At 22.5% G+C, this 21,238-nt stretch overlaps 2 protein-coding genes across 2 annotated transcripts; both read right to left on the bottom strand.

Annotated features, from left to right (window-relative positions):
* Positions 1-7,851: 7,851 nt before the first annotated feature.
* On the bottom strand, positions 7,852-17,010 carry LOC129611764 (neuroendocrine convertase 2). Its single transcript, XM_055525067.1, has 12 exons — positions 16,164-17,010; positions 11,057-11,164; positions 10,615-10,885; positions 10,504-10,541; positions 10,277-10,353; positions 10,004-10,092; positions 9,641-9,816; positions 9,264-9,577; positions 8,960-9,193; positions 8,724-8,888; positions 8,392-8,509; positions 7,852-8,317 (listed from the first exon to the last, which is right to left on the bottom strand). Exons 1-12 carry the CDS (start codon positions 16,392-16,394, stop codon positions 8,156-8,158), a joined length of 1,983 nt encoding a protein of 660 aa, XP_055381042.1. The 5' UTR covers positions 16,395-17,010; the 3' UTR covers positions 7,852-8,155.
* A 910-nt stretch (positions 17,011-17,920) lies between these two features.
* On the bottom strand, positions 17,921-20,490 carry LOC129612027 (uncharacterized). Its single transcript, XM_055525468.1, has 5 exons — positions 20,463-20,490; positions 19,941-20,396; positions 19,153-19,884; positions 18,808-19,077; positions 17,921-18,304 (listed from the first exon to the last, which is right to left on the bottom strand). The coding sequence occupies exons 2-5, from the start codon at positions 20,005-20,007 to the stop codon at positions 18,186-18,188; spliced, it is 1,188 nt and encodes a 395-aa protein (XP_055381443.1). The 5' UTR covers positions 20,008-20,396; positions 20,463-20,490; the 3' UTR covers positions 17,921-18,185.
* Positions 20,491-21,238: the final 748 nt, after the last annotated feature.

The raw sequence follows: 21,238 nt of genomic DNA, 5'->3' as shown, positions 1-21,238 counted from the left end.
ATATTTAGTGAGAATTGTGAAAAAAAATAATAATTGTAAATAATCAGCGAAATGCTGTTACGAAAGTGAATGTAAATTATGAGCCACTTTCAAATTATAATTATTTATTTTGCAAATTGTCATAGAATGGATATTATAAAGTTCAAAAAATTTATTTTTATTGTTATTATACAATTTATGTCATTATTTCAGTTGACTCCGGATCCCTGACATATAATACTGTCATCTGTATTGCTATTTCTGTTAGCAAGTTCTTCAATATTTTTAAAGTATAATTGGTTTTATATGATTAACGCGTGTTTTAGTACACATTTCTAACATTATTTATATTTTGCATTATAAATTTTGGTCTCATGATATACACACATAAATATTACACCAATTTAAAATAAATAAATAAATATAAAAATAAAGAAATTTAATAATCAATTTTTATTGGCCTGGAACTGAAGGTAATGGGCTAAAGTTAGTTATACCGCTATAAAAAAATTTAATTTTGGAATTTCATAAATTCCGCTAAACAGTTTTTGTTTTTGTATTGTGTCAATATATTATTATATTATATAATTAATTATTAAAAAATCCATAATATGTTATGTTATTTCTCGACTATCGAGTTAATTGTATTAAAATAAACTGAAATTATAAGCAATATATAGATAAACATAGAAAGAAATAATGTTACTAAAAAAATATAGTATAATTATAAATATTAAAAAAAAAAATAAAAAATAAAAATGAAATGCCAAAAACAATCAATTTACCTTTTAAAATGTATTATTTTATACAATTTTATTATAGAAGTATAAAAGTTTGACAAAAAAAAACATAAAATAAAATAAAATATATATTTTTTTTATCTTAAGATTATTAAAAAAAAAATACATATGAATGAAATTATAATTTTCATTTTTAACGTTTTAAGCTTGTGGCGGTGCCTGGAATTAAGTTGACTGGGTGGCCCGCAGAAAAGCTTTCTTATATTGTTTTTGGAAGTCAGCAACTTGATTCCAGCAATAGCTTCAAGCAAATTCATCAAATATATTTTGGAGTCTATATAAATACAAAATAAAAATATTCGCATAATGCATATTATTATAAATTATAGGACAATGTTTTTGAAAGCATCATCTATATATTTTTTTATTTATATTTATTTTAAACGTAAATTATTCAAATGCCTTTTTTTGCGTAATTAAGTTGGTCTTTATACTTTGTGTAAATTTAAAATTTCTAATAAAAATACAATATGTCATGTAAAAAAAAAAACAAAAAACGCTGTTTTATTTGAATTATTATTAAAAATTTTTAGAAATACAATAAAATATTCTTGATTAAACAACGGTTTGCGTGCGTCTATTTGCATGGAACATGGATATGAATTAATATTTACATAAATGAAATATAAACAAAAAAACTTTCATTTTACATTGTGTTTTGATAAACATTTCGTTTGATAAACATTTTTTTGTCCTAAACATATTGGGGCGTCAAGCTACAAAATTTGACAACTGAAGAAAAAAATATAACTTCTGGGGGGCTATTAAACAGAATCGCAGACAATGAAACTGCAACCACAAACTGCAACTTCAAAATTGGTTTTCTTTTCTATTTTTGCAAGTGCTGTCTGCCATATTTTACTGATTTTAACAGTATAATTTATTATTAAACCTTATTGTTGCAGCCTTATTATGTTTTATAAAGCGTTGAAACTGATATAATTGAGTTATTAAAATTTGAAGTTTTGAAGTGCGGATCCAATTATGTTCAGAGCATTAAATTAAAATGCAGTTCTGCCTTGCAGTGTCATGGTAAAGAAACATAATGAAATTTTTGATACTTCTTAATCAAAATTTAGGTTAGAAAATTTACTGTATACCAAAGTTAGATCACCTAAAAAAAAAATTCAATTACCGGAATTAGCGATTTCCGCTTTAACTACTAAAGCTAAAGGGATTCTAGAGTTTGTTTTTGTGGTAAATTAATTATAAAGGAAATGTTAATAATTATAAAGCAAAAATAAAACACATTTAGTATGTAATATGATAAATATATTTATTTGGATAATTTACATTAACTTTTATGGCATAGAAAATATAATCATGATACAGAAAACAATTATTTTATTTATTTCAATTTATTCAATAAATTTTTACAACTATTTTGTATTTTTCTCAATGTAAAAATCTTGGCCCCCGAAAAATTAAAAACAGAGGAAGCAAAAGTATACAAACTAATAATACTATAGTGAAATTACAGGGTGCTCTATATGTATATGTATATATATTGTAACCTTTTGAGCTATAAAATATTGTAGATAAATTTATACATTTAAATTGTAACACATATCAATTTATTTATTTATTTCTTGTTTTTTTCATCTTCTTTTCTTTTGCCATAATGACAAAAATTAATTAATTTCTCTTGAAGGCTATTTAAATAAAATTTTAAATTAAAAGACAAAAACTTAATATTTTCCATTTTTTTTTTTAATTTATTCAAAAAATAATTTCATTTTTTCCTTTTTTTATTTGATACTAAAATATATATTGAGAAATTATATGTGTTTTTATATATGTATGTACATATATTATATGTGTATATAAATTTATTTTATACTTGCTTGTTATTATTTTGTTTTTATTTATTTTTGATAAAATTAATACTTATCATATACTGATGTGTATGTATATTATTTATGTATATATTTTGTGTATAAATATATACATGCATATATAAATATGTGCATATGGTATGTAAAATTTCAATATATACATATTATTAATTTAAAGGTAAGTATATGTATGTATATACATGGAAAAGAAATATAGTCTATGATATATAATAAAATGTCGCAATAAAATATAATTTTGATTGATCCAGCAAAGCATTATTATGTTTCGAGATGAAGTCTTATTAAAATTAATAAAATATTGGTATTAAATTTATTTCGCTGCAGATATTTAAACTTATGAAATAACTAAAAACTTTTATAGAAAATATAATTTAATATTTACATAATTTAATTTGTATTATTATTTTCTCTATAGTTAAAGTGAATTTTAAGATTTGAATCCTTCAGTATAACATTTTAAAATAAAGCAACCAACTAGATTTAAAAAAGGTAACAAGTTGGTGGTATTCCACTCCAGTTAATTGGTGGTTCAATTGAATTCAAAGATGTTTTAAAATTAAACTAGTCAAATATGTACTTATAATAAAACATATAATTCTGTTTTTTAGGAAACTCTCCATCTAAAAAATTATGTTACATAAATTTTATATTAGCCTTCATTTTTATTTTTCTAACGTTCGTCTACAATTCTGTAATAAAATTAAATTAAATAATGTAACAATTAAATAATGTAAATAAATAATGTAAAATTAAATTAATTAAGATTTTTTTATACGCAAAATGAAAGTGTACAAGAAATATAATGTAGTATAAATAAAAAAATAGTTATAAATTCAGTTTTCAAAATATTTCATGTTCAAATTGACAACTATAAAATAATATATAATTATGTATATACCAATTTAATTCCAATTTAATATTCGAATTAATATGTACGTATATTAAAAATTAAGTATTTGTAAACTATTTATATAACAATTATTTATAGTCATTTTTTTTAATCAATAAATTTATTAACAATAAAATTTCATTTCTGTTTAAAAAATTGTTCAACAATAACTTTCCTAGTAACACATGTCCACATGTCTGTATATGATACATACATATATGTATAAATATGTATAAATATATATGTATATATATTTGGACGAAAACAAATGTATAATTTATTGTATGCGGTATTCAAATAAAATTTTTAAATAATTCATTCAAATTCAATTTATTGCAAATAAAGGCTAAACGCAGTTAATTATATTATGATGTAAAATTATCAAATTTATAAGAACAAAATAATATTTCTATGTAAAATAATTATATAGGAATACAAATTCTTAATGTATGCATATATGGTACATATGGACATTCGTATATATATAATTATTTTCATAGATCTATTTTGTTGCTATATACATAAATAAAATGAATATTAATATTTTTGTATATATATATATATATATATATTCATATATATATACACATATATATATATATATATATATATATATATATATATATTCATATATATATATATATATATATATATATATATATTCATACATATATACATATATATGTATATATATATATACATAAATATATATATATGTACATAATCTGTGGCTATAAGACAAAAACTGGGTAAATAGACTTATCATAAAATTGAAATAATTAAATATGGTATTTAAATTCCCCATATTCATCCCGCTAAATTTGGTTCCATTCGGTGGATATAATTCTAAAGTAATCAAATAAAAGTGAAATATAGGCACCCTTTTTTTTTTAAACTTAATAAAATTTCCAACATCTGCCCAAGTTTAAAAAAAAAATTCTGATATTAAAGAATTTATAAATCAAGCAAAAAATCAAATTGTTTAATAAAAATTGTTAATTGTCATTTATTTATTTATTTTATTTATTTTGTGCAGTACTTGACCTAAGTATGGGTTTGTTTGTTATTTGTAAAAAATTTTGTTTTTTCGTATAGAATTTTGAATTTTGGAATTGATTTTATTCAGAAAGTTAATGTGTTTATAAATAACCCACTACTTCAAGTAAGGCGACTAACAGAATATGGATGCATAATATTTCACTTAAATAGTTTTGATTTATCACCACAGATACATCTCTATATATATTCTATATATATATATTAAAATACATATTAACACATACATAATATCAATATAATTTTTATCAAAAAAAAATATAATTTAATAAATAACAAGAATATTTTATATACACATATTTATATACTTATGTAATTTTCATATAAATGTACAATACATATAATTTAATTTACATAGATAAATTTTTTATATACTTAGTTTTTTCTTTTTAAATCGAGCTATCCCAATCCCAATAAAATTTAATTATTCCATTACATGGAAACTCAATATAATATAGTACATCTATATAATATATATATATAGTATATACAGTATGTTTATATATATATATATATATATATATATATATAGTATATATATAATATATATATATAAATAAAAAGCATATAATATGTATGTATGTATATGTAGAAAAATACGGATTATGGTAAATATATATGTATATAATATGATACTTTACTTATTTAAAATGATTTGATTTTCCTTTTTTCATTTTTATTTAATGATTTTTATTTTTTTAAAAACAATAATAATAATTGTAATATTTTTTTTAGTTTTTAATTTTTATTTTTAATAATAATAATTTCTAGAAATTAATTCTAAAGTGCAAAAGCATTAAAACTTTTGTCTTTTTTTCTAAAATTATTTCAATATTAGAACATTAAACATAGGCTGGATATGTTCAAAGTTCCAAGTAGTCAAATAGATATTGGTGTATTTTTTTTTTCTTTTTCTTTGTATATATATATATATATATATATATATACATGTACATATATGTATATATACATTTAATTATGATATTTTACATATCTTATGTATTTTATTTAAAATGTATTTTTATCATTTCCTATTTACATAAACATTTTTTTTTATATATTTTTTCTTGTCATCTATTGTTATTTATTTATATATAATTTAAATTCATATATATATATATATATATATATATATATATATATATATAAATATATAGATATATATGCATATATAGATATTTATATTTTAACAAATATTAAATGCATATTTTGGGAACATTTAGATTTTTAAAATAAGGTTTTAAAGTAAAAAAAAATGTAAATAATTACACGTATAATGTTACTAAATACATTTAATGAATGTTTGATTAAATTAAATTAAACAATTATTATTAAATGTTATATATATATATATATATATATATTTATATTTTTTAAAAAATAACTTTAATTGAACTTTCTTCACCCTAAATAATATAATAATATTTTAATTAAGATACAGTAATACTTATATAAAAATAAATTGTAGAATCTATATAATAAATATTTTATTATTTAACGAAAACAACGTAATATAAAATATCGAAAATATTTTTATTTTGATAATATTTTCATAAATACAACCGGACCCGGATAATTACCAAACTATAAAAAAAAAACAAGAAAAATTCTTGTAGTTAACCGGTTTTTGGAAATAATAAAGGCATCGGATAAATGCAAAATTTTTGCAATTATTGGGTCACGTTACATTGCAATACATATAACAGAGAGTTTTATGTTATAAATTCAAAATAACATATTTTTAAATTAATTCATTCATTTTTGTAATTAATTTATTCATTTGTTTCAAATGTGAATAATTTTAAAAACTGACAATTTTTAAATATTTTTGTTGTGATTAACCGGTTATATTTTTATGTTTTTTCGTATTTTATACTAAAATATTATTTTGAAATTAGAAGGTTATTGGAGGTTATATAGGTTCCAATTTTTCAGTTTAAAGTGCGAAAACATAAAATTTTTTACACTTTACGCGAGTTCGACTGTATTTATTATATAAATTATATACTTTAAACTGCGAATGCTCTTTAATTTTAAAATATAAGTTTATATTTTTAATATATAGTTGATTTAAGATGTTCATATAATATATGTAATATGTTTAAATGTTATAAATAATTAAAAATTAATTCATTTATTTTACATGTTTATATGGTTGCATGTTTTATGGTTGATTTATTATTTTAATATTATTAAAAAAAGATATTAAAATGTAATCTCAATTTACTTATTTAATATATTTTAAAGAACTTATAGAAAATATAAAATTTTAATAAATCTAATAACTTTTAAATTTTTGGGGTTTCAAAAAATTAAAATATTTTTATTTAATAATATGCACAATTTGTATTTTTTTACATTTTTTGTGTTTCTTTTTTCGATATTATACTAAGGTAGATAATTAGATAACTTTTATTTTGTGATATAAATTTGCATATTTTTGATATTATTAATATTTTTGAAAATGAAATTCTTACTGCTGGGAAATTAAAAAGCTAATGCTGTGTTTAAATTTCATTTTAATGTAAAAATGCAAAAATACATAATATACACTTCAAGAATATCATTTTCAAAAATACCAATATTGTTAATTTATTTAGCATAAAAATATTTATGCCCATATATGTATGTATATATATATATATATATAACAACAATAAAAAATGTATACATTCTGTTAAAATATATAAAAAAAAAATATAAAAAACAGAAATTATTATTATTTTAAACAAGAAAACCTATCACAACTAGTTACCTATAATATTTGTCGTACTTGCCGCATTATTAAAAAAGTAAATATTTGGAAATGGATTTTAAATTTTTATTTATTTTATATTTTGTTATTATTATCATATAAAAATAAGAAGTATTAACATTAAAAATATTTTTAGAAATTAAACTTTAATTTTTTATTCTTATTTGAATGAGCAACTTTTTAAATCCAAGAGATGGCGCACAGTTAAATCAAATAATATTAATCAATCAAAGCAGAATAAGTTTAATTTGAAAAATTTCGTTGTCCCAAATTTTTAATTCATTTAAGTATGATGAATTATTTGATTTAAAATTGTGTGATTAACATAAAATTTATATATTTGCTTCATTAATGTTAGTATTTTTAATGAAAATCATATAATGAAATTGAATTATGAATCCATTTTAATGTTATTGTAACAAAAAAAGTGCACAAATATAAACGAATTTCATAAAAAAAACATACAAGCGAATACGACAAAGGTAATTATACCATGTATTTCAAAGATAGTATTTTTCTTAATATTTGCTTTAAAAATTAAATTCTTAATAGTACTATGTAACATAACAACAACAAAAAAAGTGAATTAAATTTTTATAATTTTTGTTGATTTATCTTGTTAGTTTAATTTAAATTCTTCTAACTTGATTTAACTTTTTTTAAGACTTTTGGCAATTATTAAATAATACTCAACATTATTAATATTCATATTTTATATAAACATGTATATAATATTATAGTTTCCTTTTTTTTGGTTAAATTAAAACAAAAAATATTAATTAAACATAAAAAAAATATTATAAGCGTATATTTAAAATGTTTAATGAATTTTTTTGTCTTCATGCGCCTTTTTAACAATTGCAAGTTTTGAATGTGGTGATGCTGGAGACAAAGTTCTATATGGAGGATCTTTAGTTCCATGTAAAACCAATGACCATTCTTTTAAATATCCAGTTCTTAGCTGTTGAGAATTGAATCGTGCCTAAAATTATAAAATCAAATTATTAAAATTTTGCATTATAATACTATTTTGGTAAATATTTCAAAAGAGTTTACTTCAAGTTTCCATGTGCCATGAGGATATTCACCCCATGTATGCGTTGTCATAAATGGCCATTTTGTAAATCCATCCCTATAATCATCATCATTTGCCCGTCGACTTAAAATCATTGATCTATATAAAAATATCAAGTAATCAATAATTGAATTAAATGTTGAATTAAATATTTATACAATTATATTTATACAATCATATTTATAAAACGCTTATACATAGGATTTAAAATGAGAAAAGAATTCAAACTATATTTAGTTTGAAAATATTTAGTAAATTCTTTTCATTTACGTACATTGAATTTAAAATTGAATTGTTTTTTTAATACTCGTACCTTGTACCCATTGGTGATGTTAAATATAACTCTAAGTCACCTCGTCGACTTGCATTAGCTGTTACCACTGCCTGCACATGTTCTAAATAATTAACTTCGGTATCAGTTCCTTTGCATGCATCCGTTTTTATTTCTAAGTAAAGAGATTTCCCAGATTTTATTGGACTATGAAACATAAAAAAATAGAAAATTAATATTATTCTAATAGTTTATAATTACGTTTTAGTAAAAATTACTTCGAATGCAATATAGCTCCAGCTTCGCAATGATATCTTGGTGGAACTGTATGCCATTGTTTTGCTAAAGTAACCATAGCTCCAGCATCAAGAACACCAAATCCAAATAAATGATTAAATTCTAATCCTACACCATTCATTGTCCAGTAAAAACGATTTTTAGCATCAAATAGTGAATTTCTTTTTGAAGTCAATACAGTCAAGTGCTGTACATCTCTCCAGGTTAAGTTACCGCTGTTTTAAATAAAAAGTGTGAATATAAAACTTCAATTAAAACAAAATTAAAAATTTTAAAATCATTTACTTGGCTTCGAGAGCTAAAGCAAATACTCCAGCAGCTTCTGGAGCTGCTGCACTAGTTCCAGAATGTGTTGTTGTACATTTCCCATACAAGTCTGTTGTTGCTACACCAGTATTTGGATCTTTTGCACCATTACTGAAAGTACTTGCCAACGTTGAACTACAACTTTCATCATAATGAGCATTTTGACCATCATTAATTGCACTATTTATTGAAATTGTCCACATCGAAGCCGCATATCCATCACAGTTGCAGTCATCTTCTTCACCGCCATCTCCTGAAGCCCAGACATATATATTTCCAAGACCATTACGACCCTTAAAAGATAAGTAATGCACATTATTTTTTGTTTCCACAAATTTGATTTTATATTTTTATACTTCATTGACACCTTGTACAATAGCTCTCATTGTAGCATTCCTCGGACCATCCACGGTCTTTCCATCATCAGTTGGACCCCAAGATGCACTATATATATGAATTTTATGTGGTTCGTGTCCCATCGAATTTGCCTCAATTAAATCTGTCATATACGGTTGATCGAGCATTCTTATTCCTTTGAATATGAAACGTAACGTAAATTGAAGAACATCAATAGTAATTGTTAAACTTAATTATTGATCACTATAAATTAATTATTAAATTTAGTAGCTTGAGAATTTTTCGAGTCTTTTCTAATAATTAATTTTTAGCAGATTAAATTCGCATATAGTATAAAAACTTTTCTGTTGATTCGTTCTTACCAGCAATTTTACTGTCGTAAGCAACACCAACACCACAAATTCCGTTGTCTCTGGCAGCTGCAACTTCCCCAGCACATCTTGTACCATGGCTTAAAGAACAAAAATATAAATTATATTGTACAACAAAGTGAGGGACATGAAATTGTTAATATTATGAATATGTACATAGTTAAGTTTAAATTGGTTTGAATAAACTGAGTAAACATAAAAATATAGTCCATCAAACACACACTGAATGTACATTATTATTTTTTATGTATTCTATCATTTTACCTGTTGAACCAATCATCTGTATATCTTGGATACGGATAGGGATCATTGCTGCTAAAATCATAACTGGCTTCCGCATTCTGAAAATATGATGTAAGTATGTTAGTTTAAATTTTATCTATAATATGTATATGATTTATATTATGTATGCATGTGAATATGTATGCCTACACACAAATTCATATATTTCACATATTGAATATTTTAAATGTAAAAATTCGAACACTTACATAGTTATACTTAATATCAGGATGCATATAGTCGACCCCTATAAAGAAATACAAGATTATTAATCAATATCGAAATGTGTATGTATGTATGTATGAAAATAATAGTTATACCATCATCCATTATAGCTGTCGTAACATTTTTTCCTGTAATTCCTTGATCCCATGCTGCTTGTACGTTAAGATCTAATTTCATTTTTCCACCATTTTGTCCCGTATTTTTCAAATACCATTGTAACGGAAAATAAGGATCGGTTGGTTCTATTCCACTAGTTTCTGAACCACCGTTAGTCGAAGAATATGGAAGTCCATGTATTGATGGAACAGCTGGTCTTAAACCCCTTTTGACACGAATAAAACCAGTTTGTTGTACAACGCTATGTACCTGCATTAAAATTTATTTGAATATGTAGATATTATGAAGTGGAAATTTTCTTAAAATTAATTATTATTAAATTTAAATATAGTATAAGACAAAATTATCTGCTAATATTTAGCATCTTCAACAAGTACATACATATATGAATAAAAATACTAAATTACAAATTTAACTTACTTCAGGAATTTGCTTTAATAGTCTTGTGTGTGGTATACTCCTTCGAGATCTGGCATGTGGTAAAATTTTGTGTTTAAAATGATATTCTTTGTCCAAGCTGCCGGGTAACTATAAAAATAAATTTGAATTCATTAATTAATGATGCTTTTGCTCATTTACACTAATGATAATGGTGGTATTTTAATAAATTTACATAATTATATTGAGAAATATTTTATGTTAAAAAGTGTGAGTACAAATAAATTAAAGTGACAGCTCCGATGTATGATAATGATTATAATACAACACGTCATTAAATACGAATTTTTTTTTTTACAACGCACTTACGAAAAAAACAAAAACCCACTCAAAAAAAATTTTAATAGATAGTGTATTTTCAACAATATTTGATATAAATATGCTTAAAATCTTTGTTTTGTCCAATTTTCTTCTCTCAATTCAACAATTTAATACATAAACACACTTTTGTTAGAAACTTGTAACTCTAACATAAAATTTTGACTTTTCTATAATTCCATTCTCTCAAATCACTCAATATACCAAAAATGATCTTTTTTGACAACTAACTGTTGAGTCGAAAAAATATGTTTTTTAATTAGAAAAGTGTAGAAAGATTTCGCCTCATTTCTATCGTAAAATCAAAGTATCTTTCAGTACGAATTAATTTTTTCTATTTAAAAGTCTTTGACACTAGGTGGCTTATTTGATTTGTTATATAAACTTTTTCCCGACTTATTTCTTAAGTAGTTACAGTTAAAAATTAGTGTGATAACTTTGAGCACTGATGTTTTTTTGACTAGAAATACTTAGAAAAATAAGTATTTTGGAAAAAAAAATGTACAATAAACTACACAGTGGAGCCCATATTTCGACGTAGTTTTGAAAGTACATATTTTATTAATTTAATAAAAAAATTATACCGTTTTTAATTCGAAAACTGCTCAAAGTTAACGATTCTACGGTAAAGCTCTTAATACGGCAAAAAAACTATATGACGGGCAAAGAAAAAAAAAATCGTGAAATATTGATAATTTGTAAAGTGATTAAAAATATCAATCGCATAATTACTATGTTTAATACAAATTACTATGTTTGTTTTAGATGTACTATCGTTTGTTGTAAATGTGATGATTTTGGATTTTTTCTTTTGTTTCTTAATTCAAGTAGGTAAATAATAGAAAATTTTATATTTCACTCGCACCATTAGAAAATTTTGTATATAATTATATACAAGTACGTCGTATTATATTGTTAAGGAAGTGGTATATCTGTTGATGTTAAGAAAAAGAAAAAATTTCTGTTAGTGGAATGTAAAAGAAAAAGACGTCATTATTATACACAATAAATACATATGTATGTACGTATTTTAGAATCTTAAGAAAATATTCTTATGTATACAATGAAAAAATATGAAATATGTAAACGTTATGAACAGTCCTGATAAACTACGTAAGCACGTAAGATTAAATTAATCTTACAGATGTAAATGTATATACATACATATGTTTGTTTTTAGATATATATATATATATATATATATATTGTGTCGAACGTATTTTGCGCATTTTACTTACATTTTTTAATGTAATGCCTAATCAATTGCTCTCATGCATCTCAGTTGAATAAAATAATTCGTCAAATATAAATTTAATTCTTATATGCAAACAAAATAAATATAATGGTGATTTTAATTTAAAATTTTATACTTTTTTAAATCAAAATTATATTTATAATTTTTTTTGACTGAAAACTGCAAAATATATACATATGTATGTATGTATAAATCTTCTCTTTTCAAATTAAATGAAATTAAGATTATATTTCATGTTTAGAATTTAAATTTAAAAATAATTTGATCAAAGCAATGGCTTTTAAAATAGCACTTTTCCCTTCAACATGTTAAACACTACTTTTAAAAACAATCTACTACATTATTTAAATTTAAACAAACCAAAATATTTCAAATGAATGTATACGAGTATATTTAGGATGGCCAACAGGAACAAAATTTAAGAAGACGTTAAAATAATGGTGAATAAAAGGATTAGTTCTATGAGTTAAGAGATAAATAATTATATTTTTTGATGGCTAGGTATTCACCATTTGCTTTATGCATTTATAGAAATTTTGAAAAAATTACTGTTTCAGAAGAAGGTGCCGAAAATACAAATTTTACAAATTTTGACAGGCGATTACTTGGGAGGGGATCAAGGTGGAAAAAAATTTTCTTCTATCGAAATAAACTATTTATATTAGTATGTAGAAGCTGTAAGATACTAATTTCAGATTTTTACAACTCATCGTCTAGAAGAAGAAAGGTAAAACTGAAAAAAAAAACAGATTTCAGTCCAAAATTTCACACTTCGAAAAAAATGTGGAGTTAAAAAAAATATTTTATTATAAATCAAAAGCTTTAAAGTATACGATATATACCTACTATGTACGCTGTATCTCTGGGCAAATAACATGTTTTAATAAACTTATCAGTATATTAATAAGGTTATACTATGTTAAATAAGGATTTCAATATTGACTAAAAGGACAAATTGATAACAAAGCAAAAAAAAAAAATAAAATGGGGAAACTTTTATTATGAATAAAAAATATATGTATATATATATATATATATATATTCGTAAAATAAAAAATTATAAAAAGCGCGAAATAAAAAATAATAAAAATAAGCTTTTATTTTAAAAATGTTCCACAATATAATTTTTTTCTGTAAAATCTGTATATATAATCTGAATATATAAAAATATATATATACGCATTTTTATATAAGACAAAACGTATACATTTTATATAATTTAAATATATGTAAGTATGAATGTCAAAAAAAGTGTACATATTTATGTATGCCCATATGTGCAGCCTTTAACACAGTATGACGTCAGATAATTTAAATAACTAATTTACTTATTTCGCTTGTGTGAATTGTATACATATATAGTTGTATGTATGTATATGTATATTAGCTTTCATTTGTTCCGACTCTTATCTTTATGATGTGTATATTTACCAATAATTAATTGTAATTTAAGACTTCTTATTATTTTAATGTATACTTATATAATGTACAAAAAGTCTCACTGTTACAATGCATTATTATATAAAATTAAATTAAATATGATAAGTTTAATTGACTGATGTTACACGTTTACTTAGATGTATATTATCAGTTTCATTTAATTATGCTCAATTTTTATATCATTATATAATATCTATTATATTATTAAAATTAACTATATAAAATTATTTATTTTAGTTGTTATGGAGCCGAAACCTTTGTATTTATACCTCTTACAATATTATACGAATCAATAAAGATTATAGCTAGCTGATTGATATCTAAAAAGATAGCCAATATTTTGGATTCCAACTAATTTTTTGGTTTTTTTTATTAAATTAATTAAAAAAATTCCAAAGCTTCTGTTGCAGCAAGACTCTCAACAATACAGAACTAGATTGAAATGAAAAAAAAGAGTATTTTTTAAAATATGAAAAATTAAAAGCAAAAATGAAAGTAAGAGCGGTTGGTCTCTATTCTCCAAAAAAAATAAGTTATATTTTTTAGTATGGCAATACCTAATTAGTTTTCTTTATAAACCAATTTAAGAAAACATTGTAAATTCAACTCAACACATTGTCGAAAGCAATTTTTTATCAAGATTACTTAAATTGAAATAGATATGTAGGTAATAACAATATAATAATTTAACTCGTAATCGAACAATTAGTTACCGGTCAACAATGTGTTAAAATTATTAGTAATAGATTTTACGGTAAACAAATAATTTGAACAAGTAGATATTTGTTTTTTGAAAACTCAGGTATTACTTTCCTAAGTATGATATTTTGCATTAAACTTTCAGATGCCATTTTTCATCTAAATTGGTGCAATTCATCTAAATTTCAAAATCATCATTTGAATTTCCTTAGAGTTTGTGTTTAAATTATATAATTAATATCGGCCCTTATATTATATTGCATTTATGTATTTAACACACAAATTTCCGGCATCGTTTGCACTAAATCTTGAAGTTGTACATTTTATCTTGATTTTAACAGGTATATTTATATATATATATATTATTTATAGTATATATATATATATATATATATATATATATATATATATGTATTTAGTTTATCGTATTTCTTCCAAAATTTTAAAATATTTTTTGCTAGAAAATAAATATGTATCTTTGAAAAGTGAAATTTTAATATTATTTGAAAACAGAAAACATATTTAACATACATACATACTTATATTTTCTATGATTATTTAGAAATTTAAATTAAATGGAACTGAAATACATGAGTATTATATGTATATAATATAGCGCTATATATCAGATTAGATATATAATTTATTACAATTAATTTTGTTTTTTTTTCTAATTGTGTGATTCTTTTAATTATAAAAAAAAAATATGGAAAACTTTTATACTGTTTTCAAATTCAAATTTTTTTTTTTGTAATACAAATCGGTACAAATACTTTTATATTAGTAAATAATATAACATCCTTTTCCAGATATTGAGTATGTACCCATGCATATATAAAAAAAATTTCTTTCTTGCATCACGAACTGGATATGCAATTTAAGATTTTGATATTTAAATAGGTTATAGGTGTTTCAAAATAAGTAATTGAAGCTTTATTTCTAATCTCTTTTGCGACTTGACTCCTTTTTCACGAATACTAAATTGAAAAACATATGAAAAGATTTTCAATTTTATCTTCATATAAATTCGATTTTTTTTTAAGAGTGATTTCGAATTAAAAAAAAAAATAAGTCAAAAATCTCTTATACACATAAATTTCTTTCATAAAAAAACACTCTATGTACCAGCAAATAAGTACTAACAAGCCTTATACTTTCAATATGATAGAGTCTTTTGTATATATATATACGCTATATTAATACGTAAATTCAATTATATAGCTATAAAACATATGTACATACATTTATATATACATACATATATTTATGTGCAGTTTTCATGGAAAATGAAAATTATGAATAAATTCATGTATAATTGAAACCTTATAGTTAATTAATAAATAATTATAATCTTTAAAAATTTTAAAATAAACTTACAGGTCCAAGATTTTCAAAATCATTTCTTTTTGCAATATCATGTACAAAATCCTTATCTACACTCCTATGAAATCTTACAAGAAATGAACTTGTAAATATTCCATTTTTATTACCATTAAATGATGCCGCAATACAAAATCCATTGTTTGTGAGAACAATTTTTAAAATAGAAATCCATAGAAGTCCATATATATTGAGTATTCCCGAAAGGGAACATATTAAAAATTTCATTGCACTTCTTATTAATTTATCACTTTGTTTTTTTTTTCTTTTCTTTTTCGTCTCGAAAATTCAAATAAATTACGAGAACAATATTATATTTTTGAAAAATTAAAAAAAAAAATTAAATTGAATTAATTAAGAGAAAGAATACACAGTCAATGGTTTTTTTTTTTGTAATAAATCAATATTTACTATGCACATAAATTCATTTTTTAATCACATTTAAATAATTATAACATACGTGTATGTATATAAATATATTTTTTCGTTTTTCAATTTAATTTCGTATATTAAAAATGAAAATTTTATAAAATATTTAATTTTTTAATTATAATATAGCTATAGTACAGTTTTTTTTGTAAATTTTTAAATTTTTTTTCTTTTTTTTTTCTATAATTGAATTTTTAGAATTTAAGTTTTAACTTTTTAAAAAAAAAAATATTTAGTAATGATAGAAAAATTTATATTAAATTAATTTAAAAGAAAAAAACGGAAATAATTATTTTAAAACCTATTTGCCTTTTTGGCAAATTTTTTAGTTTTCATTAACATAAAATATATATTTTTTTTTTAAATTTCGTTTGACAATTGCGCAATTGGTACACCACAATTTCATGTACTTTAGTCTACTGCTTTTGTGGCAACAAATCGTTATTTCATCATAAAAGGAAAGCTTTATTTTTAATAACTGTACAATTATGTTGTTTCAAGGTTTCGTTAAAATTTTCATATAGGGGTAAAGTGTTGAATAAGCGGCAATATTTTCAATATATGTAATTAAAAAGAAAGAAAAAAAAATATGTTAGCCAAGAGTTTTAGAATCGCTTCACATAGTGATGTACATATATGTATGTACATAACTGTTCAGAGATAATAAAGGAATAATAAAGGAAATTTAAATTCACACACACACAACTTACTAAATTTTTACGTCATCGTTTTCATGATAAACAAAAATTTTAGTCCTGCTTACGTGTTAATTTTTTTTTTTTTATAAAAGCTTTGATTTATGTATATCTTTTTAAAAGTAGTTTAATAGCGTTATAGGAGTTCACTTCAGCATTTTCTTATACATTATCATTAAAGATATAAAAATTGATTTAAAATTGTGTAAAATTTTTAGAGTATAACAATAAGAGTTCATAGATATTTTGATAAACAATTTTCTTGAACTTTGTTATCATGAGGAATAAAAGTTTTTTATAATTATGGAGCTGGTAGCTTTGGTAGCTAGTTCTTTATTGTATTGATTATAGTTTTTATATTGTAATTAATGTTTATTAAAAAATATATAAATAAAATTTAAGAAAAAATCTGATTTCTAATTTTCATTTCAAATCTGATTTCTAATTTGAAAGCTAGATTTTAGAAAATATCAAAAAACACCAGGTGTGCTATAAAAAAACGCATAAATTTTTAATAATAAAGATTTTTTATTCCTAAGTTTCTTATTGTCTTTAAGTTTAACATTCATTTTTTTTTCATTACTGTAAATATATTTATGTTTATCAAATTTTCATAAAATAGAATGTATTCTTGTATTATTTTATTATCGCTTAATTTCTTACGTAAGGACAAATTTTATTATTCTTGGAATAAAAATGACATTTACAAAAATAACTTAAGAAAATAATAATAATTATAATGATAATAAAAAGTTGGTGTTCCCATCAAGCAATGATTTTTTATAAATTCCTGAACATAAAAATCATTTTAATTATTCTTATTTTAATTAAATTTTCTAACAAATCAAGTATACATAATGTATTTTATTTTTTCATCGCAATTTAATTACAATTATCATTTTGAAATTTTATTCATTCTTAATAGTCTCTTCCTTTTCGCTTCTAATCGTTTAGCCTCAACTTCCTCTTTACTGCAGCGGTTAGTAGGTTTGTTTACAGTTACCTGACACGACGCTGAAATATTTTAAAAATTTTTAGTATATTTTATAAAAAAAATATTCTGTATTAACTGCTCTTTATAACGAAATATCTGTGCCAATCACATGAAAAAGCTTTTTCATATGAGGTGGAGAACGTTCGAGTATTAAAGTGTTAGAACAGACAAAAAATCTCTTGCAAGACTTTAGTAGAAATTTTAAATTATGCTTTAATAATATTCTCAAATAATTTTCTTTCAAGTATTATATTTACATACATACATTTTGTTATTTTTTATTTATTTTGAGATTTTTTACTTTAATTTAGATCGTTTTGTAATAGTCAACTAACTACTCTGAGAGTTTTTAAAATCTTGCAATCTAGAAACAAATTCTTTTAGTATTTCAGAATTTATTTTAAAATTTTAAAATTTATTTTTTTAAATTTCATATTTATTTTAATTGTTATAAATTAAATGATAAATAGTTTAAATTTAATGTACTATAAAAAAAAAAACAAAATGTCAAAATGAACCTTACCAGCGCTATCAAAAGACTCCACGCTTATTTCTGTAATATCACTTATTGGCGAGATAACTAGCGCTTCCCTTGTTGAGGTACTTTCTTTGGAAAAATCGTCAGAGCTAACATGGCGTGGAAACCTAGCGTCACTGGATTTATTTTCATTACAATTAGAAGGCATTGAATTATGTCTTTGAAATCGTTTATTATCATTTATGGAGGAAAGGTCAATTGACAAAAAATAATCATCAAAAGAGTCATCTTTTTGAAGAGCAGTCTGACTTTCATCTAAAAAACATTTAATTTAAATTACATATGTTCAGAATACTTTAAAATATTTTTTTGTTACTAATACAAAATTACCTGGAAAAGATTTTTTCAAGCTTTCCGATTTTAAGTTCTCAACTCTATTAATCTTTTTGTTGCTTTGTACATGTTGAATGGAAGAAGTTCCTGCCTTATTAGCATGTTCATTACATATTTCAAGTTTTTGACTATGTCTAAACAAAATAGAATCATCTTCATCACAGAACAGGTCTTTTATAGATTTTTCGTCTGGCCTAGAATTCTTTGAGGTGCTTTCAATTCCACTATCAACTGAGCTTTTGATTTTTGAATGGGATTCTTTCAAAATTTCTCGCCCCTCAGTCCTGTACTCTGCTATTTTATCCTTATTTAATAGAAGAGGATTCAATGAATTTTGAACATCTTTATTTATGGATTTTTTCTCCTTTTGAAGAGCTTGCAATTTGTATAGCCCCTTGCAAGAATAATTAGGTTTTGCTCTTTTTCTTTCTTGATTTATATTAGATAATAATTTCGCTTTTACTCTACATTCTTTCGAATTGTTGACTTTGTTTCTAGGTTCTGATAAATTTTTATGTTTTTCCCAATTCCAAACAACATCTCTGTCCTCGTCTATTAACATTTTTTGTGAAAGAGTACAAAATTCATAGTAATTTTGTGTAGGGGACTCCTCCTCGACTATATTTATGAATTTGCGATTTTCCGGAGTTAGAGCGGAAGGAGAGTTTTCTGTGTTAGCAGCTCTTTTTTTAAGTGAATTTAGTTTTTGGTTTGGAGTTTTTGGAGAGGCTGGAATTTTTCAATACATATTAATTTAATATTTTTGTGAAATAATCATTTTATACCAATGAGTTTATTATTGGACAATGTCAGGCATTGATTTCTCAAATTGCTTTTCGTTCCCAAATCCATTCCAAAAAAGCTGATACTAAGCTTCAAGCGGATTCAAGCGATTTCATACACTTGTTTTATTTTATAAGAAACTTGAGCAAGTTTATTCATAAAGAAAAATAGCTACGTTAGTACAATAAATTTGTTATTCTAAGTTGATTTAATTGTTATTTGTTTTTGACATTTTAAAATGTGAAGCTGCATTATACTGTGCTGCCATTGAGTAGAATATATTTGACATCTGGATTTATAAATAAATATGAAGTCGTGTAAGCTTTATCTAAGTAAATTAAAATATGTCAAATGTTATTTCTCTTTAATTTCAGTAATAACATTTTTTTCATAAATGTTACAGGGAATGTAGTGATTAGTTCCTCAGAATGAATCTCGTCCCATTAGTTTAACTAGAACTATAATCTGATTTTTAAAAAAAATTGTTTCTCTTAAAATTAAAATTATTACTAGATTTTACTTACGAGTTTTTATTTGTACAGCCCCAAATTTAAAATGTTATCGGAAGCCCTTTGCCGGCTTGAAAGTTTTTTGATGTGCGGCTAACGTTCGCTTATTACTTTATTGATTTGTTCGCAATCACAACGCTAGTTTCAATTTAAGACGTTGAATAGCCATTCATATGGTATTTGATACGCTTTTTTTTTATTATAAAAATTTTTAAAATAACTAACGTGAAAAAGTTTCACTTGCACAATATGAAATTAAAAAGTTTTTGACTGATTACATATAAATATTAATTTTAAATGTTTTGGCAACAACATTAAAAAAACAATGATTTAATTCAAAGCTTAAGATAAAAGTTCATCAATTTGAATTTGCGTTACGTTACGGTTTAACTTACGTTAGCAGTGCACAAAAATAGTTATACCTACCGATAGTAGGAAAGTTTTCAAGTTATTTTATTAAAAATATATGATTTTATATATATGTACATATGTATGTACGTATACATTTGTCATTAATTTCAAATTAGACATTAATTTCCCTACTTTAAAACGTTCAATTTGTGTTTGACTTATAAACATACAAAAAAATAAAAGCAGGTATATAAATATTAAATAATAAGTAGATACATACATATATTATCTTATCTAATAGTCTCTGGTAATAATAGTAACCCTTGCAAGACCTACGTGTTATTATTTAAAACAGTAAAAAAAACTTTTTCTATTAAATAGACCCGTTAGAAAAATATGAAAAATATTTTTACTATCTTATTTAAAGCTGTAAATTCAAG

This window comes from Condylostylus longicornis, unplaced genomic scaffold, assembly GCF_029603195.1.
Source record: "Condylostylus longicornis isolate FDR11 unplaced genomic scaffold, ASM2960319v2 ptg000055l, whole genome shotgun sequence".
Lineage (NCBI taxonomy): Eukaryota > Metazoa > Arthropoda > Insecta > Diptera > Dolichopodidae > Condylostylus > Condylostylus longicornis.
The sequence above is the reverse complement of the archived record's forward strand: the minus strand, read 5'-3'. Positions and strand labels throughout refer to the sequence as shown.